We start from the raw sequence: 23481 nt of genomic DNA, 5'->3' as shown, positions 1-23481 counted from the left end.
CTGTTTTTTTTCCTTGCAAGCTCCTTCTGTCCTGCCTAGCCCACATATCGTCTGTGAGCTGAGTTGCACATTCCAGGGTTTCTGTGGGTGTCTGAACAAATGCAGGGCTATGGAGTATGTGCAGTTGGAACATCTTTTCCTTATCGTTGCCAGAGTGGGACACTGGGAAGAGGTTCAGAGAAGTGGAACTAGTCTGCTCAGTTTCTGCATGCCCTGGTGCAAGATGATTAACTCCTGTGTGTGGGGGGGTGTGCATGTGCACATGTGTGTTCGCGCGCTCGTGGTGGCTGGTGTGGGGATTGCTGGGGATTAAACATAGGACCCTGAATATGCTGGACAGTACTCTACCACCAAGCTGTAACCCCAGTTGAAATCTCTGGTTTCTGATCATCTTTGAAATGGAAGAGTATCCCGCCCATGGCACTCTAGAGTTATGAGAATAAAATGTGAATATTCCAAAAAATTTAAAACCATGAAAAATTCTCCATAATACAGTACAGCATATCATATAATCTAAAATACATATATAAACTTAACTCCAGTGATGCTATAGTCCCTTAAACAAAGTGGTATAATATTTGCAAATAACCTATGCATATTCTGCCATATACTTGTTAGCTTTTAAAAATATTACATTTATTTGTTGGTTGTGTGTGTCTGTGTGTGGAGGTCAGAGGATAACTTGCCAGTTCTCTGCTTCTACCTTGTGGATCCTGGAAACTGAACTCGGGTCATCAGGCTTAGTGTGGCAAGTCCTTGATCCCACTAAGCCATCTTGCAGGCCCCACCATATACTTTAAAAATCATCTCTTGACTACATATAACATTTAAATATATTAGGGATGCGGTGTAAATAGTTAATTTGTTTGTTTGGTTTTGGTTTTTGAGACAGGATTTCTCTGTGTAGCCCTGGCTGTCTTAGAACTTGCTCTGTAGACTGGGCTGGCCTCGAATGCAGAGATCTGCCTGCCTCTGCCTTCTGAGTAAGTGCTGGGATTAAAGGTGTGTGCCACCATGCCTGGCTTTTTTTCTCCTCCCTCCCTCCCTTCCCTCCCTTCCTCCCTTCCTTCCTTCCTTTCTTTTTTTTTGAGACAGGGTATCACTGGTAGACAGATAGACCTGGCTGGCCTCGAACTTACAGTATAGTCCGGGCTGATCTTGGTCTACCTGCCTCTGCTTCTGAGTGCTGGGATTAAAGGTGTACCACCATGCCCAGCTTTCTAAGCAACATGTAATGGGCTTCAATGTAGTGACTTTTACATGTTAAATAATTATTTATTGGGACATGGTATTTTTCTAGTTACTTTTCTACTACTGTGCTAAAGCGCCATGAGCAAGGCAATTTATAAAAGAAGTTGGGGGCTCACAGTGTCAGCAGGTAGTGGAGTCCATGACCATAACGGTGGGAATCGTGGCAGCAGGCAGGCATGGTGCTGGAGCAGTAGCTGAGAGCTTCTGTCTTGAGACAGCAACCACAGGGAGATATGGGGGTTGGGCCCATGCGAGCTAACCCTTACTGGGAATGATTGATGCTCATAAGTGATACTTCTTCAACAAGGCCTCACCTCCTCATTTTTCCCCAACAGTTCCATCAACTGCAGACCAGACATTCAAATATATGAGCCTCTGGAGGCCATTCTTATTTAAATTACCACATACAGGTTATATAACATATAAACTACATAGCCTTATTTGAGATCTCTCTGCCTCAGCCTCCTGAGTAACAAACAGACTATAGCTGAGCACTCCACTCCATTGGCTCTTAGTCTGTCATGGCGCTGGGGATAAGACTCGGGACCTTATAGGTGTTAGGTGCTCTGTCCCAGAGCGCCCACCTCCAGCCAGTTCTAAGTCATAAAGTCCTAGTTGACTTTCCTGTATGTATTTACGCTGTAATTGGCAGGGGAGTATCTTGTAAAGAAGGGAGGCTTCAGATGAGTTCATTCAATATTTTGGGGCTGTGACACATGATCATGACAGATGGCATATGCCCAGCACTTCGCCAGGAGTGAGTTCACTGTTAACCTTCTCAGCTCTCTGGCTTTGGGCTTCCTCGTTGGAAGCTGGCAAGCTTTAGTCAATAATTAACTTGGAACACACTCCCAGAGTGGATGTCATTCCTCTGGCAGCTGCTCATGTTAACTGGGACAAGTGTCCAGAGTCGGAAAGTGAAGGGTATGTGTTAACTAGGGGCCCTTGACAGGCCCCGGGGTTTCTTTTCAGTTTTCAGTAGCGCGTTGACACTTCTGGAGATCCCGGTATCATGAGCTTGGCCTCACCACCTGCAGAGATGATTTAAGGGTCTCTGGAGAGCGTTCAGGCTCAGAGTATCCATGGCCCACAGTTACTCTGTTTCTTACACCTGCTTTCTCAGCTGATTCTGACTCAACCAGTCTTAAGTGAGGAAATGGTAATATTCATCCTCCTTTTAATAAGAGCTGGGGGTGTAGCTTAGTTTGGAGTTAGGTGATTCTGCCGATGTCTTTAGATTTGTTCCTTTAAGTAACTTGTGATAAACTTCCAAGAAGTGAGCTTTAACATTTTTTTTATAAGATAGATTTATTTGTTATGTATACAGTGTTCTGCCTGCATGTATGCCTGCAGGCCAGAAGTGGGCACTAGACCATCATTATAGTTGTGAGCCACCATGTGGTTGCTGGGACTTGAATTGAGGACCTCTGGAAGAGCAGCCAGTGCCCTTAACCCCTGAGCCATCTCTCCAGCCCGGAGCTTTAACATTTTTAAGTATTTATTTATATATTTATCTAGTGGGCAAGGCTTTACACAGCATGGACTGATCTTAAACTGAGGCCCTCCTGTCTCAGTTTTGCTTACCCAGCATTCAGAAGCCATGGTTTAGGTCTCTAGCACCACATAAAACTGTGTGTGGTGGTGCAGAGGTTTAAGGTCAGCTTTGGCTACATATAAAGGTGGAGGCTAGTTTGGCCTACATGAGACCCTATCTCAAAACAACACACACATACTCAGTATTGTCAGTCTGGTCCTGGAGTCCCAGAGGAGTCCTAGAGAGCTGCCAGTTTTCAGCCTGTGCTGAAATCCCAAAGGAAATGGGTCCTAACACCAGTGGAGAGATGGCTCAGGAACAGCATGGATGAACTTGCCAGTGACAGCGCAAGCCGGCAAAAAAACCCAGCCACATTCTTTGCCAACATATCACGAGAATAGTCTCTAGCCCAGTTGCTGATGTTACTCTGAAAACTCTGAGCTGGGCTTCCTTGGTCCACATGTCTCTCGGCACTACTGCCCTCCAAGCTCCTTTCCTTCCACATTCTTCCACAGAACATCATGGGCAGGCCTGCCTCAGCAATACTCTAGTAACAAGTTCTGCTGCTGTGAAGAGACACCACAGAAGAAGGCATTTAATGGGGGTGGTTGTAGTTTCAGAGGGTGAGTCCGTGGTGGAGAGCATGGCAGGCAGCAGGTAGGCAGACATGGTGCTGGAGCAGTAGACAGCTACAGAGCGGGGGTGGGGGTGGGGGGTGGGGGGGAGAGAACACGCCCCAGCCTAATGTTGACTGTCATGTGGTTCACTCTTATGCAAATCCTCTGTGAAATACAAAAAGTACAGTGTAAGGAGAAAATAAGGGAATGTAATGTTGGAGCCTACGTTTGTGTTGAAAGAGATGAGGGGAAATGCAGATAAAGGGTGTGGTTCTCAGGGTGAGACCCCACCCAGCTAATGCTATAACTGATGAAAAGTAATTGAGACAGGCATCCTAAGGTGTAAGGATACCCGACTCATTTCCCTGGCAAGGCAAGATGAGGAAGGCAACAGACAACCGATATGAGTGAGCCACACGATACCGAGTGCAGAGTAACAGGGAAGCACCATGCTGGCGGCAGATCCTGGGGTGAGGAGATGGAGGAGGCAGAGGGCAAGAAGGCGTTGGCTGAGCAGGATTTAGCCAGGATGAGGAGGGTGGGGCCAGGTATGGCATCGGAGACAGAGCTAGCTGGGTGTCTTGGAAGGCTGTGTGTGCTCACACTCAGAATGGTGCAGTTATTGGAGACAGGTGCAGCAGTTTGGGGTCAGTTTGTCAGTTTGTCAGACATGGGCTCATATAATAGCACAGTGCTGGAATGATGTGCCATCACCATTATCAAGTTTTTCGGACCAAGTATCTAGAATTGTCTCTCTGAGAAGGTTGGGAATGAGCATAGGAGTAGAACTGAGAAAAATTTGATCCTTTCAGACCCCTCCAAAAACTTGTGTGTAAGGTAGGGATTTGAAGAACCATTAGCATTGATGGAGTGTTCTAGCTACTACATGCAGCACATAGTGGACAGCCTGTGTGCTCCGTCCTGAGGTGTGAGTGGCTGGTTAGTTTTCTGCTACATTGGAGAAAGCAAATGGAAGCATATGGCAGCTCTGAGAAGCTGAACAGTTTCCGCAGGGTTGTCTGGCTAACAAAGAATGGAAACAAGGGTTTGTGTGTGGTCTGCCCAGCTCTTCTCCATGCTCTCTGCCTCCACGAAGGTGGGTGTGTTAGTAGTGCTCTGAGCGTCCAGCAGAGTGTCTGTGAGTCCCCATCTGCCCTCGTGGCAGCTTTGCTTACATTAGCTAAGTTTGCTGACAGGTGAACAAGCAAACAGCCAGCTGTCCTGATCGGTCTGGGATCTTGTTCCCGGAGAGAGTGGCCAAGTCCGGGCTTTGCAGCAGGACCGCTGGACACGTCACTAAATCTACTGAGTGTACAGCTCTTGCTTCACATCCCACGCTGTAGGTCTCTTGAAATGACTCCTGCTTGGTATTCATCTCAGCCCAGGCAGGGCCCAAGTGGAGGAGGAAGCAGGTTTAGCACCGTGGGCCCCTGTGCCGTAGGAGCTTTACCTTCCAAGGTTGCAGTGGCCTGCTCAGGGACCATGCTTGCAGCCTGATGAGGCAAGGAAGACTAGGAGGCTGGGAGAGCAGTGGTGATTCCTGAGGAGGTTGGGACTATTTATACATTCATCATTCCAAGGCCTTCAGGGACTGTTGAGTTAACAGTGAGAATATTGGCTGAATAAATCATAAGTTAAATTCTTTAGATCACAGCTTCTTATAGAAAAAAAAAATTAAGTATGTGTGTGTGTTATGTGTTGCCCAAACGTGCTTGGTGGTCAGGAGACAACTTGTGGAAGTTAGTTCTCCTACCATGTGGATCCTGTGGATTGAATTTAGGTCATCAGGCTTGGCAGTCGGCACCTCTTTCCACTCAGCCATCCGGAAGGCTCTAGACTACAGTTCTTGAACTGTGGATTGTGACCTGATGTGGGGCTGTGTAACTCAGTGTAGGGGCTGCAGAAAACACGGCAACAGGAAAAGGTTCCTGAAAGCACAGTGACCAGAAGTTAATTCAGAAATAATTAATGAATCATGGGTGCTTTCAGCAGTTACTTTAGAGCAGCCTTGGTTCTAAGCACACAGTGTGAGCACTTTACACTGTGTACCGTTGTCTGAAACGTTGTGCCTTATGAACTGTGGTGTTTTTACTGACATACAGTTCTCTGCTCTTCTAGAAACTTAGTGTATGAGCAACAAAGACTTCCTGTTTTCCTGCTGTCAGCCCTCAGCATGTAAGTGTTAGATTAGTATATCTTGGATTGTGTTGCGGTGAAGTGCTTCATTTTAAAAGTTGCTATTTGGCTTGTTGACTTGAGTTTCTTAATCATCTCATGACTTTTGCTTAGAATTCAGAGAGTTCACAAATTTCAGATATGTTATTAAACAGTTATCTGTCATCTTGTAATTGTGGGATGGGGGTGTTTTCAACAGTGTCCATCACAGAGTAAAAATACCGATTAATTCTGGAAAACGTTGAAGATGATCTGTGTCCTCCATTATGAAATCTTGAGCCAAGATTTATTCAAAAAATTTAAGATTTATTTATTTTATATGTGTGAGTGTTTTGCCTACATGTATGTCTGTGTATCATATGTGCACCTGGTGCCCTCAAAGGTCAAAAGAGGGCTTTGAATCCCCTGGAGCTAGAATTACTGAAGTTGGTGAGCCACCATTCGGGTGCTGGAAATGGATGCAGGTCCTCCTCTGCAGGAGCTACAAGTGCTCCAGTATGTATGTATGTATGTATGTGTGTGTGTGTATGTATGTATGTATGTATGTGTGTGTGTGTATGTATGTATGTATATATGTATGTGTATGTATGTGTGTGTGTGTGTGTGTGTGTATGTATGTATGTGTGTGTGTGTGTGTGTGTGTGTGTGTGTGTGTGTGTGTGTGTGTATTTATCCATCAAACACAGATAGAGGCTCACTATGTGGTCCTTGCTACTCTGGAACTTGCTGTGAAAACCAGGCTGGCTTTGAACTCACAGAGATCCACCTGTCTCTGCCTCCTGAGTGCTGGGATTCAAGGTGCATATGTGACTGAGATTTGTGTTTTTACAAAAAGAATTTAAAACTACTTGTTGACCGCTCTTCACCACTGTTTACAAGTAGGTAAATAGCATCTAGGTGGATAACATTCTGATGCTACAAGTTTATTTTCCTGTAGAAAGTAAAGCATTCTTAATGCAAAAACAAGCAAGCCTATCCACTTCATTAGCATGCTTTTATCTTTAATGAAGAGCAAAATTATATTTTATCAATAGGCTTGTTTTAAAATTAACCTCAATATTGAATAGCAAATATTTGATTTGTATCTGGGGTTGTGTAAAAACTTCTCATGTAAACTAGTTCAGGGTAAACTAAGTTGAAGAGACCCCGCTCTCGCGTGCTCTCGCGTGGCACCCGCTGCATGCCTCCTCTGGGATTGCTCCTTATTGCTACAATATATTTAATAGCTGTGTGTTTTGAAGAACAAACGGAGGAACTTAACTGAGTTGCATCATTTGTAACAGGGATAGGACTGTAGTGAAATCCATCTAAAAAGGACCACCCTTTCTATGTTTACTTTCAACTTTTGGGGACAGGTGTTCCAAGGGCAAGCTATCCTGTCATTCTCTCATCCTCGCCTGTGGAGGAGGCTGCCTGCACTCTGGGAATAGAGGTGGCGTCAGTGCTATCCTGGATTTTCTGGCTGTCTGGAGAAGGAACCCACTTTTTCCAGCCCCCATCTCCTTCCTCTGTGGAGGCTTGCTTTTGGTCCAGGAGTGTTGTCAGACCTGTGATGCTGCAGGACCAACAGGAGGCACTCAGCCTGTATCCCTGTTTCAGGCTGGATCAGTCACTGTCATGGTTACTGTTCTTTCCCACATACTCCCCCACCGCTGCCTTATCTTAAAGTCACATACCACTCCTGGATTGCCTCCTTTCTCTCTTGGAGCCCTTGCTTGATTTCCACTGCTGGTGAAGGAAGGGGGCCAATACTGCAATGAATCCTCCTCCTGTACTCCTGATATGTGTTCAGGATGTATTCACTAAGTTCTTAATGCCAGCAGAGACCTGCTCACCGCTTCTTCACCCCCTGGCTTCTGTCAGCACTGTTAGACCCGTGACAGCTGGTAACGAGAGCACAGGGCGGGCATCTCAGACTTTATTTAAAATGCTTAATATTTTACCAGGGGTAAGTAGGGACTTAAAATTGTTCCCGTTGAAGAAAAAGAAAATAAAAAGCCACTGTCTCTTCTCTGCTTGGTTTATTAATAGCAGACTACCTTAGATTGGGTAATTTATACACAGACACAGATTGCTCACAGTTGTGGGACTGGAAGATTCAGTGTCTGGTGAGGGCTGACTGTGCATCATAGACAGTGCTTTTGTGCAAAGGCCCGAGGGCTCCCCTAACCCTCTTGTCTAAGGGCACCAATGAAATCCATGAGAATGGAGCCCTGGTGACCTAATTACTTTCCAATGCCCTTCATTTTATTACCATTGCATGGAGGATTAGGTCTCAACAAGTGAATCTGGGTGAGGGGCAAACAGCAGACTCTTAGCAGTAACTTGTCAGACAAGTAAAACAGTTGGCTCTGGTTTAGAAATGCCTGTGCAAGACAGATCGATATCCCCGACCTGGTCATCTCACAGATGAAGAGAGTTGATGGGCCGGAGGTGAGCCACCTTGTCCAAACTCAGAAGACACACCTCGAGTCAGACATGGGTTTGTGTAAGTCAGGTCTGCTTTTTGTCGTTGCTGTTTCCTCCCTGTACTGGCCCGCTTCCATCTCTTTTCATCACTCCAGCCAGATAATTATTGGACACTCCTTGAGATCAAAGGGGCTCTGGTGGAGGGAGGCCTTCAACGTTTCATTCTTTAACGATTCCCACTTGAATAAACAGCTTATTGAAAAGCACCTCCCACACATGGAAACGCTTGCCAAATGCTTGCCTGAAAACTGCTGGTCACCTGGTCTAGCTTGCATCGGTCTCTGTTCACATGTCTTTTCTCACTTGGCTGTTCTTCTGAGATGGGGTCTTGCCATGTTAGCCTAGCCTGCCTTTGTAGTCCAACCAGGCCTCCCAAGTGCTGAGATTTCACGTGACTGCCACTGTACCCAGCTGCACAGTCCCTCAATCTCTGCTTTTTCTTCCTTTTGACTATTTAGTCTCAGGTGATAAAACACCGGGTGCTAATCCTGCTTCTGGCCCGGAGGATGTCTTCATGCAGCATGACAAAGCAGTCTTGCCCTTTCCTAGGCGACTGGGGTAGGACACTGTCATATGCAGAGAACACCCATTGGGGTCAGCATTAGTGTTTACAGTCAGGGGCAGGGACCACTGGAGGCCTCTTGCTGGAAAACACCCGCCTGGAACCTGGAGGTCAGTAGGGCTTTCAGATAATGTATGTGTGTGGGCACATGCATGGGCATGCACATGTGACCGTGTAAAGGCCAAAGGGCAAACTTGGGTGTCCTAAGGCACTGTCCACCTTGATTTTTGAGACGAGATCTTTAGTTGGCCTGGGGCTTGCTGATCAGGCCATGCTAGCAGGCCTCTGAACCCCAGGGATTTTCCTTGCTTCTGCCTCCCCAGCACCGGGATTACAAGCCATCATGCTTGGCTTTTTTAGGAGGGCTCTGGAGATTCAATTCAGGTCTTCTTACTTGTCCAAGTCCAGCTTCACCCTAGGCCACAGGTAGTCCTCCTTGAGGGCCAAAACTCAGGAAGACTTGGTCTTTCAAAGAAATGCTGGGAAGTCTTCCCAGCACCTTGTTTTCTTAAGGACAGTTAGAGAATAGAATGTAGTGACTACCCAAGGCCAGTGTCCATGACTTCCTTAACTGCACAGGTCGTGGATGTTCCTGAGCCCATCAGATGGCAGGGACTCTGACTCTTGAGCAACTGGTGGTTCTAGTTTCGGTTAGCGAGTCTCTGTTATTGCTGAGTGACCTTGATAGGAGGACAGTTAGACCCTCACTGTTCCTGGTCATGGACAGAGAGACACTGATGAGCGTCACGGGACTTCTTTTTTGCAGCCTTTAAAATTTGGAAAAGAACCCTATTAGATTTGTGTCTGGAAACAGAGAACAAAGGATGCAATTTTCTTGTACAGAAAAGTCGATCAGGCATTTGGTTTGATAGAGGTCATTTTTACTGCCTGGCTCTCAAGTTGCCCCCATCCTGGAGGGGAGCATAGGAAATGTGGGCCTGCCGGTGCAAGGGAAGTTGCTGAATAGCTGTTATGATGTCCTTGTAGAGCTCTGGCATGGTGAGCACAAGGGCAAGAAACTGGGAGAACAGTCATTCCCAGCATCATCCTATGTTCTCACTTTTTCCCCAGGAGGATGGGCACACATCTGGTCTATCTCCCCCGCCACCCCCCACCATGTGAAAGGATAGAGTTGCCTTATTAAACCAGTTTCTCATCTGACTCCATTCCTCCTTTCCAAACTGTGCTGTGTGGACAGGTCTTTTATATGTGTCTGGCAGGGAGCTGAGAATGAAAGAGAAGAGCTGTAAGCCTGAATGAAGTGAGGAGGGGAGGGAAGAAGGCAAGAGAGAGCAAGGTACTCTGAGGAGCAGTCTTTCATGTCTTCCTGGAAAAGGGAACTCACTGGTACATTGAGTTTCCTACGCTGGACTTTTAGCTCGTACCGAGAAGCCAGCACCTTAAGAGTCCCGCTTCAAGATGGGGATTGGTCATACACGGATTGGTTCATTGTTAAAAATGAAACATTTGCTAATGAATAAATCAGTTCTAAGATCAGGAAAAGGTTACAGGATGAAATCTGCCCCAGCCAACTGTAGTTTCAGGGCCTTGACTCTCCCTGGCATTGTTAGAGGTATACAAAGGCTAACCAGATAGGGTTCCTGTCGGTGATTTAATTTAGATCGGTAAGAAGCAGAGGGAGAAGAAATTGTGTGTGCGTGTGCGTAAAAGTTGTGGTAAAATACATAAAATTGTCATTTTAAGATGTGTGGAGCATTCTGTGGCCTTAAGTTTGCAGCTGTCACAGCCATCTATCTCTAGAACTTGCGTCTTCTCCAACTTAAGGTCTGCAACCTGCTAATACCTCCCAGTTTTCTCTCTCTCCAGGTCTTGACAATCATCCTTCTACTGTGTTTCTATGAATTTGACTACTTCAGTCAAATCTCAAAAAGAGGAGATTTATTGGGCATATACTGTTGCAGGATTCCAGCGGTTGTGGTCGGTCCAGAGCTGTAATGGGTCCAGATCTTTTCCTATAGGACAAAACATGTTGTAATCACTAACTCAGATTCTGGGTTCTGCACCATCATGAGGGTGGTCCTGCTTTTATCCCGCATAAGGGACGAGAATGTAGGCTCATTTCTGCGTGCCCTTTGATCTTTCTAGCCCTTTGTGCCAGCCTCAAACTTGTCAAGCACATGGCTGGCAGACATTCATGACCTCTACCAGGCCTTTCTGAAACAGCTCACCAGTTGAAGAGTACTTTGCATTTGAATGAGCAAATTAAATTTGATCTCTGAAGGATGAGTCTTAGTGCAACCACAAAATTCCACTTCTGGTTTCTTCATGATTAGGTACCACAGAGAATTTCCTAGAATATACAAATGTTGCACAATTTCTATCTGCTGCAGCTGCCTGGCTGGTTTCCAGGGCTGTCTTCCTCTTGCCTTCAGCCATTGATTTTGTCAGTCCTGGTATTTTTCTCCCCAGTTCCTGGTCCTCTTCCACCTTGGGAGGCTTCCAGGAGCCTTGGGTGATGATGGTGAAAAGGACGGAAGTGTTGGCTGGGTGTGGTGGCACACACCTTTAATCTCAGCCCTTGGAAGGCAGAGTCATGCTGATCTCTGTGAGTTCGAGGCCGGCCTCGTCTACAGAGCTAGTTCCAGGACAGCCAGGGCTACACAAAGAAACCTATCTCAAATAGAGAGAAGAGATGGAAATGTGAGGACCAATTAGTATCTGTCTCTTTTTTGATTGCCTTATTTTGCTTAGCACAAGTTATCACTGAAGGCTGAATTCCATTGTATGTATAGCTCCATTTTGTTTACCCATTTATCCGTCAGTGGTCAGATGGGCTTGGTTTTTGCATTTACGTCTTTTGACTATTGTGAGCAGTACTGATGTGAAACTGAGTGTATGCATATGCATTTCAACCTTCAGCTTTTTTGAGGCACATATCCACATGTGGAATTACTACATCATGTGGTGATTTTATGAATAATACTTTCAGGCATACACAAACTTCCAGTTTCTCCATGTCTTTCTAACACTTTTTTTCACTTGAAAGTCATTGCCATCCTACTGTGTGTGAAATATTTCCTTGTGGTTGTGATTTGCATTCACAGTGGGTATCAGTATTGAGCACCTTTGTGTTTTTTGTCCATTTGTATATCTTTGGGTCGTGACTTTTCTCATTTTATAATCAGGGTTTTGGTTGTTATAGTAGAAATGAGTTCGTATTTAGGACATCATTCCCCAACCAATAAGTGAATGCACACACTTTCTCCCACCCCACAGGATTCCTTATAGTACTCTTTGATGCACCGACATTTTCCAGTTTTCATGGAGTCCATCCAGCCTTCCTGGTTTTGGTTCTCTGTGCTTTGGGTATCATATCCCAAATCCTGTGTTAGAATGACTTTGCCTCCTATGTTTTCCAACTACTGTCTAGTTTGGCTCTTCTGGACTTGTTCTTGTTTGTGGTATAATGAAAGCAAGGTTTCAGCTGTGTTTTCTCAGTTTTTCAGGTTTTCTCAGTACCGTTGGTAAAGGGTGATTTCTTACGGGAAAGAAGATAACTGCTGTTTAGGTGTTACTGGGCTGCATGCAGTGTCTGCCAAGAGGGCTTTGCTTAAATGATGCAGAAGGGAGAGCTTCTTTCTTTCTTTCTTTCTTTCTTTTCTTTTCTTTTCTTTTCTTTTCGTTTCTCTTCTTTTCTTTTTTTTTGGTTTTTCGAGACAGGGTTTCTCTGTGTAGTTTTGGTGCCTGTCCTGGAACTCTCTCTGTAGCCCCGGCTGGCCCTGAACTCAGAGATCCGCCTGCCTCTGCCTCCCGAGTGCTAGGATTAAAGGTGTGTGCCACCACCTCCCGGCTCTCTTTTTTTTTTTTAAATTAAGAGGTTTTTTTAAATTTATTTTTACATACCAACCACAGATTCCCTCTCTCTTCCTTCCTCCCTCTCCCCCTGCAGCCTTCCCCCTCAACCCACCCCCTATTCCCTCTTCTGAAAAGGTAAGGCCTCCCATGGGGAGTCAGCAAAGCCTGGTACATTCAGTTGAGGCAGGTCCAAGCCCCACCCCCTGTAAACCTACAGAGACAACCAAACCAAGCTGGTGGGAACTCATGAACTTTAGACCAACAGCTGTGGAGCGTGCATGGGATGGAACTAGGCCCTCTGCAAAAGCGAGACAGTTGTGTAGGTTGGTCTGTCTAAGGGCCCCTGGCTGTAGGATCAGGATCTATCCCTGATTAGTGAGCAGGCTTTTTGGAGCTCACTACTATGCACAGGGAGAGCTTTCTTTAAGCTCTTCAATCAGGGAGTTTTGCTGAGGGAACGCTGCAGGAACCATTGCCAACGAGACACAGGGAGTAGATCTTGAGGGAAGTAGGTTTTCCAGGATAGATTAGAAACACTGTTGTTTCTTAATTGTGCATCTCTAGTTATATATGTGGCATTATTTCCTCAAAGGCATTGGTGAGGGGGACAGAAACGCCTCATTGATTTTACTAAGGCATGTACTTTCAGGTGTGTGTGAGCAATTGTGTATGTGTGTGAGGGGTTGAGTGTGTGTGTGTGTGTGTGTGTCTGTATACACTTAAGGTACATATGCATATGTGTGTGTGCACTAGCTGTTTCCTGTAGTTGGGGGAAACAAGAGCTCACTCAACAGAACACCTGTTGTGAAGTGGGAGATAGATAGATCATGTGTTTAAAGACGACAAGAACTGCACAGAAGACCTTTGTCTCTGCTATTCAGATTTGCTGTGGGTTCCTGCTCCTTTAGTGCAACCCAAAGCCTAGGCCTTTCTCCAGTGTGCAGCTGTGAGCCAGCAGGCTGGAAGCAGAGCCTGGGTCTCTGCCCCGATGGGTTCCATGGGGTACACAGCCGCAGGTCTGTCTGGCACTCTTGAGTGTTCCCAGGAAACTCCTTACCACCCTCTCTGGTCTCATCTGCCCTCTGTACTGTGTGGGTCTGGCCTGTTTTCAGGGTCAGGAGCTGCTGGATTGGCGCCCTCTTGCGGTCCTCCTGTGACCTGTTTGGTATTTTGGGAGGCAAAGAGGATGAAGGAACCACTGAGTAATAAAAAGGACATGAAATGGAGAAAAGATCAGGAAATTAAAAGAAAATCTATGGGTGTGGCCACAGATTCCATATTCAGGTCTAGAGTGAAGAAGAGGAGGCTAAAATAATTCATTTCTTTATACAGAATGGCTGTTGTTTGTGAGTGTAACATGGCTGCCTGAATCCAGTGCACAGTGCTGCCTGAGAGTCTGCCTTTGCGCAGCTGGTACCCAGACTGGATGACCCAGACTGGATGACCCTAGGGTTTGATGTGAGCAGTGCCTTCCCATCTCTGCCTCTCTGCTTACATCGATGATGAAGACCCCCACAGCTTTTTATCACTAACCAGGTCTCCCTTCTGTGGCTGCCATCTTTCTCTTGAGGCAACAGTCATGGTATTTGCACCGGCCTGTATTTCCCCTCTCCTCTTACACACTTATTCATGGCAGTTAACTTGTTGCTTGGTAAGGGAGTGGAAACGCTGCCATTCTTAGTCTGGTCCTCCTCCTGAATGGGGTCCATCAGTTCACAGCTTGAGTCAGCAGGAGTGAAGCAGTCTGTGTGTAGTGAGCTTTGCCGCACCACTCATTTCCCTCTAGAACACAACAGGGGCTCCCCTGCTTTCTAGAGTGGCAATTTGTGCCTCCTTGAACATGTACTCAGACACCCCTTTAACCAAAAGAACTAATTGTAGACAGAAGTGGCTTACCTTTCCCTTCATAGTGAAGTATTTATCAGAAGAATTAACTTCCCAAGAGGCCCAGCATGCACCTGGGAACCTACAGGGAGGGTTACAGAGCCTTAAGACGATGCTTTCCTTCGATGTTCGCTTTAAACATATTGGCATTACACCGTGTTTGAAGACTCCTGGGGCTCCTGGGAAGAGAGGGCTTTCCATCTGCTCTGAAGTGTGGCAGGCCTGGCGGTGTGCACAGTGATTATGCGCACCCATCCTCACCGCGGCAGCTTGTCTGAGCTTGTAGACAGGCCCAGCTGCTTTTCCATGCCAGGTCATGGGCTGAATCACTTAATCTTCCTCTCTGTGACTTCGTTTCCTGTTAGGTAAGGGAGGATAATAACAACCACATCATAGCTTGGCTGGAGGGTTAAGGTGGCTCTAGCCACAGGTTCTGTGTCTTTGGGTTTCTGTTGCTGTGATGAAATGCCATGCTTTTGTGACCAAAAGCAATTTATTATTTGGCTTACACTTCCGTATCCGCTGTTCATCATCGAAGGAAGTCAGGACAGGAACTCAGGCAGGGCAGGGACCTGGAGGCAGGAGCTGATGCAGAGGCCATGGAGGAGTGCTGCTTACTGGCTTACTCCCCATGGCTTGCTCAGCCTGCTTTCTTATGGAACCGGGACCACAGTCCAGGGGTATCACCACCCACAATGGGCTGGGCCCTCCCCATCAATCGCTAATTAGGAAAATGACATTCAGGCTTGTCTACAGTCTGATTTTTATGGAGACATTTTCTTAATTGAAGTTCTCGCTTCTCGGATGACTTTAGCTTGTGTCAAGCTGACATAAAGCTAGCCAGCACGTTCTGTGTCTATATTTCAACCAGACTTGGACGGGGAGAGAGAGGGAGAGGAGAGAGTTGTAAACCACATTCAGACCTCAGCCTGACAGCTGCTCGTGTAACATTGCATTAAGTGTTATAAGTGACCTAGAGATGATTTTAGAGTCCACAGGAGGCTTTCTGCAGATACCGTGTCATCTTCCATAGGAGATTGGAGCATCTACAGGGGTTGGGCTTCTAGGGGAGTTGCTGGAACTGATCCCATTGGGGTATCAAGGAGTGGCTGTATGTGAAATCCTCAGCTTGGTTCTCAGTATGTTCTGTGGGAGTGTTCATGATGTGATATTTTCCCTATCATCCACCTATCTACCTGAGGGTATTTTATCACCACAATGGAAAATGAGAGTAGAATATTTCCCAAAGCCCTCACCTTCTGATATTGTCCTATTCACAAGTATGTTTCAGCATGACTGTGGAGGACATATTCTGAGCATAGCACGCACCATGACTCCTGTATCTGATTTGTGATTATTTTACTCTCAGACTTGTTTTATTTAGCTACTGTCTGTCCATCTTTAGTTGCTGCAGGGTGGCTGCTTAAGCTCTAGCTGTCAAGTCTTCCCTCTTTAACAGGAAGGAGGAACAAAAAGAGGAGGGTACTTAATTATTTAAGCAGATTCCAGGAACCTTTGGATTAAGACTTCTGCATATTTAAGTGACCAGAATTTAGCATAATGAGACTGCAAGGAAGGGCAGGGAATGTCAGTGCCCAGGTAATGCTCAGGCCTTGAGATTCAGAACATACAACCAGCCATCCCAAGGGTTTAAGTGTTTTGTATCTGTTAGGTTAGAATGTAGGAGGAGTATAGTCTAAACCAAATCTCACACTAAAAAGGAGCGGTGTATTCTTTAAAGATGCCAGCTTTAAGAGAAGGAAGACTTGTGTTGTCCAAAGCCCTGCCGGCCCCTGGAGATTTAACAGCCAAGTTACAAAGCAGGAATTTGTGGGCTGTTGGAATGATCTGTGGCCTCTGAGGTATTGGAGACCCTCATACTTACTTAGTGGCTTAGTGAGTTTCTTATTGAGATTGTGTGTGTGCATTGGGTGCACAGTTGGTGTGCTTTGCAGTTTGCCTGCTTAGCAATGCTTGGTTTTGGACCGCCCACTCCAAGACTATTTGGCTCTCAGCTATTCCAGGGAAGCATTTGAGTGACACCTGTCTACTGGTGCCAGGTTGGTTTGCTCCAGATTTGAACTCTGTTCTCAGTTGTGGCCAGGGCAAATTATGGGTGTTTTGATGTTCTCACGCCTGTAAATTAGAGTCTCTGGGTTGTGTGGGGATCACCCCTGGCCCCAGAAGAGTGACGTAATGTCTGGGGGCCGCGGTGTTTTCTTCTGGAGATGGACACCATAGAACTTGTAATGATAGTGACAGGGGAAGGCTGAAGAGTAATTGGTATGACTTACAGTACCCGAGCAAAGGGGCCAGATGGCTGTTGGTGCCTGGCCTGTGCCCACCACCAGCTGGTGAGGTCAGTTGAGTTCAGAGCCAGTGTTAACTGAGGGGAAGGAAGTGATGAGTCTGCCTGCCTGCCCACTGGCTCCTTTAAGCCTGGCTGACTGCTTGCAAGGCTTCCCTCCCTCTGATTCTGAAGCAGCCTCTCCAGAACATGACAGGCAACTTGATGCGCTTGTAGCATGCTGGGCAGAGTGGCCTGTAGCCAGGATGTCTCTGTGAGGCTGCTGGTGAGAACTGCCACTCCATCCTTCCACAGATACCCCCAGCTTTCTCTCTCCCCATCCCCAAGGGTGAGACCACCAGAGCTCTCCAGCCCTGGCCTTGACCAGAGCCTGTATATCCTGGGGGTTGGAGAGCGAATGGCAAAGAGGCAGAAGAGTCCTCAGCGCTCTGCTTCCTCAGCAGTATTGGAACTGGCCAGGAGCATCTTAAAGATTAGCTCCCAGAAGACACACTGCTAGAAATAGAATAGCCAGATGGTGTCTGGGCTGTGTGAGCCATCTCCTGTGTGAGCATGGGTTTAGAGAAAAAGCCTTTCTTTGGGCCAGAAACTGTGCAGCAGGCTCGGCAGCTGCCCTTTTAGGAACTGCCAGCTGGAGGGTCCTGGTGACGAGCCGACACTTTGGGGCTTTCTGTAGGGCAGTGAGAGTGTCTCTGAGAAAGGGGTCCATTGTTGAGCATGTCTGGTACACTCAGCCTCCCAACAACTGGATTCTTCCGAACATAACATTTCTAGAACTTCTGAATATGTACTTTTCTCTTCCTTTTCACTTCCTTGCCTTTAGTTATATGAAATTCTATGACATTTATTACCAATATAGAGTTAGGGATGCAGAGGGGCTGGACACTGTTGTGTGTCTGTTCAGTCCTCTGTGTCTTCCGTCCCTGCCAACGGCTGCTGGAATTGGACAAAATTTGTGGGGAGTATTGGAGCTGATACCAAACCCACTTTAGTTCTGGAGTTCGATGAAGAGGATTGTGTGTTTGAACATAATAAGCTTCAGGTCAGCCCCTAGACTGAACAGGCCATGTATTTGGTTGTATTTAGACAGTAACTCACAGTTTCAGTAGACCTGTCCTACTTAAAAGTAAAAATTTCAGATTTTTAAGGTTTATTTATTTTACTCTAGTGTATGAATGTTTTACCGATATATATGTCTGATGCCCAGGGAGGTCAGAAGGTGTCATCCTGGAACTAGAGTTACAGATGATTGTTTGAACCACCCTGTGGGTGCTGGGGATTGAACCCAGGTCCTCTGCAAGAGCAGCAAGTACTCCCCCTTCTCCCAACAGGGTTTCTCTGTGTAGCCCTGGCTGTCCTGGAACTCACTCTGTAGACTGGGCTGGCCTGAGACCACTGCCTGGCTTAAGATGCTGAGCCACCCACCTCTCTAGTCCCCTTTGTCCCACTTGAGTGTGTGGGAAGTGGGAAGAGGGTAATTGTTCCGGTGACCCTGTGATAAGGATGGAGATCTTGAATAATGACTGCATCTAACGATTGTTCCTCCTTGAAGGATTCTTACTACTGGGTTGTGTGATGCACAGCCCACCCAGGGATGCGCAGAACAGTCTATGTACCAATTAGGGCAACAGAAGTGGCCGCTGTTCTGTGATCATAGAAACCAAGCAACTTTATAAGTTTTGGTATGTCTGTTTTATTGTTAAAATTGGATGGCAAAGTTTATAAAATAGGCTCAAGAACAAAACTGAGCCCAGTAACTCTCTACACATTTCTTCATCTGTTGTAATTGGTTAATTGGCCCCACAAGGAATGTTGAGGTATTGCTTTTGTAGCTTTCTTCTTCTTCCTCTTCTTCTTCTTCTTCTTCCTTGTCTTCCTCTTCCTCTCTTCTTTTCTTCTTTTTTTCTTCTTGTTGTCCTGGAACTCGATTTGTAGGCCAGACTGGCCTCAAATTCAGGAAGTGCTAGGATTAAAGGCCTGCACCACCACTGCCCAGCACTGCCCAGAGCTTTTTGTTTTGTTCATTAACATCTTTCTTTAGTGCACGTGTGTATATGTATGTGGAGATCAAGAGGGCAACTTATGGAAGTCCAGCCTTTTCTTCTACCACAGGTTGTCAGGCTTGGTGACCAGCACCTTTCCCCACCGGGCCATCTTGACCGTCTGCTTTTGGAGTGACTTATGTATTAAGATTATCTTTTTATTTATATGTGCATGTGTGTATCTGCATTTGTGTGAAAGCCAGAAGAGGCTGTTGGCTTCCCAGGAGTTGGAGTTACAGGTGACTGTGAGCCACCGCACCTGGGTGCTAGGGATCAAACTGGGTCCCCTGGAAGAGCAGCAAGCACTTTAACCACTGAACCATCCAGCCTTTGCTGTGGCTCTTCCTTGCGCCGATGGAGCTGTGTGGGGGCCGAGGGCCCCATGCTTATGTAGTCATTTTTTATTTCTTTGGCCCGTCAGCAGAGTATTAATTCCACTTTCTGGTGTCTCGTGTGTTTCTACACAAGGGACAACAAGGCGGATTAATAATTGGCACTCCGTTTCCATTCGCTGGCTATCAGAGAGGAGAGGACCATTGCCTGAGTACCCTGAGTAGAAGTCTGCTGAGGACTTTGGGAGGCTTGGACCTCCTTTTAGGGGCTGGTCCTCCCTTTTAATTGGCCGAGAGTACCTGAGCTGCTGGCTACTTCCCTCCGCTCCTTTTAGGGAGCTAGACATCTGCACTTTCTTTGTCCCAGCACACTCCCACACTCCCTCTCATTCCCCGCTGTCTTCTCTCCTTGCAGTCTTCCGTTTGTGCCAAGATCGTGCAGCTCCTGGGGCAGAATGAGGTGGATTACCGCCAGAAGCAGGTGGTCATCCTGAGCCAGGATAGCTTCTATCGAGTCCTCACTTCCGAGCAGAAGGCCAAAGCCCTAAAGGGCCAGTTCAACTTTGATCACCCGGGTGAGTTGGGGGTTGAGAGGCCTGTGTGTTGTAGGCAGAGCGGGTTGTGGTTGTGTTCATGAGGAAGGGCTTGGCTTCTCCCAGTCTGTTCCTGTATCCAACGTAGGGGCCTAAGGACCGCCTCACATGGTCATCATGGGCTTACAGGAAAGAATGGGTTTTGAACACTTTGCAGAGAGCTGATTGAATTTGTATTGAATGAAGGTAAACCATGCAAGCTTGGGCAGAGAGCCCGAGAAACAAACACAGCTGGTCTTTTGCCTTCTGATGTGTAGCAGTCTGTACCACCCCCGCCCCCACACCGTCTCATGTGTGTGCATTTGGCCCATGTGGTCTGATTGCTGACCATCAAGAAGGGAAGTGGGGGTATTTTAAGGTGGCCCCCTAAGTGAGTTTTGCTGATATCCCAGATCAACGTGTTGCTCCTTTAGGTGGTTTAGGTTTCTCATATTGGTGGGAGTCAGCTCTTTTTGGCATGAGACCTATGCTTAGCATGTGCCAATCAATCCCAGGGCACCAGCTGACCTTTGAGGAGAGATGGGAGGGACCTGTCAATACCAGGTACAGAAAGTCAGCAGAAAACAAACAACAGATTAGTTTGCCAGAACTCACTCACACACCCTGTTTTAAGATCCAGGGAGTGTTGGTGTTCCACCATGGGTGGACATTGGCTTTGGAAGGGCAGCCTGTTCTGGGTGTGAAGTTTGCTGTGATTTTATGACAGGTTAGTTTAAAACCAAGAGCTGTTTTAATAATTTGATTTCCTTCAGATGCCTTTGACAATGAACTTATCTTCAAAACACTGAAAGAAATCACTGAAGGAAAAACAGTCCAGATACCTGTGTATGACTTTGTCACCCACTCACGGTAAGTAAGCTGGGCCAGGCCAGAGGTTGTTAGCTGTTGCAGCCTAGAGCATCCCAGGAGTGCACTCAGCTTCCTGCCCCCACCCCCCCCCCACCCCCACCCCCCGGTCTCCCTGTCTCTCCTCTTTTCTTTCTTTCTTTTTTTCTTTTTCTTTTTTTTTTTTTTTGAGACAGAGCTCCTCTATGTAGCCCTGGCTATCCTGGAACTCATTCTGTAGACCAGGCTGGCCTTGAACTCAGATCCACCTGCCTCTGCCTCCTGAGTGCTGGGATCAAAGGGTATATCACTACTGCCTGGTATCTTCCCCATCTTTCATGAGGATGTTTCCAGGAATGGCTGGATCATTTCCTTTTTCTCTCTGAAGGATGGGCTTGTACTTTGGTGTAAGGGATGGATGGTGTCTCAGTTAGGGTTTCTATTGCTGCGATGAAAGACCATGACCAAAAAGTAAGCTGGGGAGGAAAGTTTATATGGCTTGCACTACCACATTGCTGTTCCTCACTGCAGGAAGCGAGGACAGGAACTCAAACAGGGCAGGATCCTGGAGGCAGGAGCTGATGCAGAGGCCATGGAGGGGTGCTGTTTACTGCCTTTTGTCCTGGCTTGCTCAGCCTGCTCTCTATAGAACCCAGGACCACCAGGCCAGGGGTGGCACCATGCACCATGGACTAGGATCTCTCCCCATTGATCACTAGTTGAGAAAATGCCTCACAGCTGGATCTCATGGAGGCATTTCCTCAACTGTGGCTCCTTCCTCTCTGACTCTAGCTTGTGTCAAGTTGACACACAAAACCAGCCGGGACAGATGGCGTGCATGTTTGTTGTTATGTACACGCCAGAATCTTGGCTCTTTTAAGAAGATGTCAATGGGGTGGGGGTGGGGGCCCAGGGTGGGACAGGGAAGGGACAAAGCAGCATCTCTGCTCTCATGCTGTGATTGCTCTTGGACAGTGTGGAGAGGTGAGGTCATCAAGTCCACACCCCAAAGTTAGTCCCCATTCTCCAGACAGCATCTCAATCAAGACAGACCCACCTTCTCCACTGAAGCCCCTCCCTCGGGATCCTAGAGCATGGGTAGATTCTGAGCTCACCCTCCTTGCCCTTGCCTGACGATTAGTTTGGGAACGTTCACTCTTGTTGGCCAGACATGAGTCTTCAGAGCGGGTTAGCATGCCACTTCTTGACTCCGAAGCCATAAGCTGCATTTTTAGATGGCCTGTCCCAGGTGTGGCTCCTTGTACCTGGCCTTGTAGTGGTTCAGTAAATGTCCTTCTCCGTGGGCAGTTGCGAGCGTTTCTCCTGCTGGCTTTTCATTCTTCTGATACTCCCTGCCATTCTCCCTTGAGTTGAATTCTTTTCAAGTAGGAAATTAGGTCGCATAGTGTTTCTCTCTTACCAGATGTTCCTGTCGTTTTAAACCTAGTCCTTGCCTCTCTCTGTTCTCCCGTTCTGCATGTCTCAGCCCTTAGTGCAGTGCATGCACAGCCTGTACCTTCTCATAACCAGAACTTGGGGGCGCAGCAAAGGTTGGGGTAGACGAGGCAGATGAGAGGGTCCGGGTGGGGCCTCACTAGTGCCTCCTGTGGGGGGCAGAGCCTGCTGTGTGGGGGCTCAGAAAATTAGCGCCAAGCATCACGCTAACTGTATCTGTTTTACCAAGCCTTTAAGGATTGTGCAGGAATAATGGAGTCCACTGTAGGGATTGGAGTTATGCTCACTCTTGGGGTCTGGGAGAGTGAAGACTTGGAAGGGGGCAGCCAGACAGTTAGAGGGAATACGTCTCAAACCCGACCACCAGAGCAGAGGCTGGGACTCACGGGAAAGTGCAAAAAGGCACCATACCTGCTTCGGGCCTTTAGAGTTTTGCATGGCATCTCTGTCCCTCTGTTCCTGTCTTCTGTGTACATTGTGGGGTTTCCTCATCATCTTCTGAGTCTTTGTCAGCAGGGCGGCCTGGACCCGCACAGGGAAGGAGAGTTTTCTGCCGTAGAGGGAAGTGGTGGTGTCCAGCCGATGAGACACTCCAGTGCACGGCTTTCCTTCCAGGTTCAGGGAAGGACTTAGAATACGACTGGAGGAAGAAGAGGACCTGTGGAATAGTGTGAAGGGGGGAGGAAGGCTTAAAGGAGGCCTGAGGTCTCTGGGCCTAGGAGCCAAACTCCTCTATCTACTATGTAGGTCTTTGGAGGCCGAGAACCCAGAACCTCAACCCAGCAGATGCTCTGCTCCTTGCTGTCACCCGGCTCCCTGGCCATTCAGTCCATCTGTGTTTTGCAGGAAAGAGGAGACGGTCACTATCTACCCCGCGGACGTGGTGCTCTTTGAAGGGATCCTGGCCTTCTACTCCCAGGAGGTCCGAGACCTGTTCCAGATGAAACTTTTTGTGGACACAGATGCGGACACTCGTCTCTCTCGCAGAGGTGCGTTCTGTTAGGCTTCAGATGGCCTGTTTGGTGGCTATCTTGGGAGCAGATAGGTGGAAACCCGTGAGAAGCATATGCCCCCCTGAGTCTGAAGCCTGGACCTCTCCTTATGCAGCTGTGTGGGCTCTGTGACCCTGCCCAGCTGTAGTCCAACCCCAGGACATCCTGTCACCTGATGTTTAGTGACATTTAGGAAGGGATTGGTCACTTTACTCTTTAGTTAGAGGAAGGCTTGTGAGGTCACTAAGATGAAATGCCCAGGTCTCTTTTATTTTCTCATGAGGCATCAAGAAAAGATGCCTTGGTCTTGGAAGTAACTGTAGGGTATCTGGGGACAGGGAGCCCTGTGCCTGCAGTTCTGGGTGTCTTGTTCCAACATCTGCTTCTGCATGCCCACATTCTCTCTACCCAGTCCTGGAGCATTCCCCGGCAGGCGTTCCCGAGTGTGCACCTGTGCTTATGTCCATCCAGCCTGTGCATTCTCGGAGCCCCCAGAACTGGGTGAGGAGCTGAGCTCTGCAGGGTCCTGAGCCATGTGCTTCCACTGGGAGCCTTTCAGAAGGAGAAGGGTTAGGTCACAGGAGTGAGGGGGGACCGTGGTGCAGGCACCTAGAGAAGATGCTCAC

At 47.4% G+C, this 23481-nt stretch overlaps 1 protein-coding gene and 1 pseudogene across 1 annotated transcript in view; one reads left to right on the top strand and one right to left on the bottom strand.

The window, feature by feature from the left end:
- The window catches only part of Uck2 (uridine-cytidine kinase 2), a 60006-nt gene that overhangs the window by 24192 nt on the left and 12333 nt on the right, over window positions 1–23481 (top strand). The window contains exons 2-4 of the mRNA XM_052737494.1: window positions 19406–19565; window positions 20336–20432; window positions 22710–22852. Coding sequence (XP_052593454.1) covers window positions 19406–19565; window positions 20336–20432; window positions 22710–22852 — 400 coding nt within the window. The remainder of the gene's footprint in view (window positions 1–19405; window positions 19566–20335; window positions 20433–22709; window positions 22853–23481) is intronic.
- LOC128109526 (DNA-directed RNA polymerases I and III subunit RPAC2-like) lies at window positions 10582–11131 on the bottom strand (annotated as a pseudogene).

Source organism: Peromyscus californicus, unplaced genomic scaffold (assembly GCF_007827085.1).
Source record: "Peromyscus californicus insignis strain IS unplaced genomic scaffold, ASM782708v3 Scaffold_14__1_contigs__length_90479793_seg_2, whole genome shotgun sequence".
Classification (NCBI taxonomy): domain Eukaryota; kingdom Metazoa; phylum Chordata; class Mammalia; order Rodentia; family Cricetidae; genus Peromyscus; species Peromyscus californicus.
Note: the sequence above shows the minus strand (reverse complement) of the source record. Positions and strands in the feature narration are given on the sequence as shown.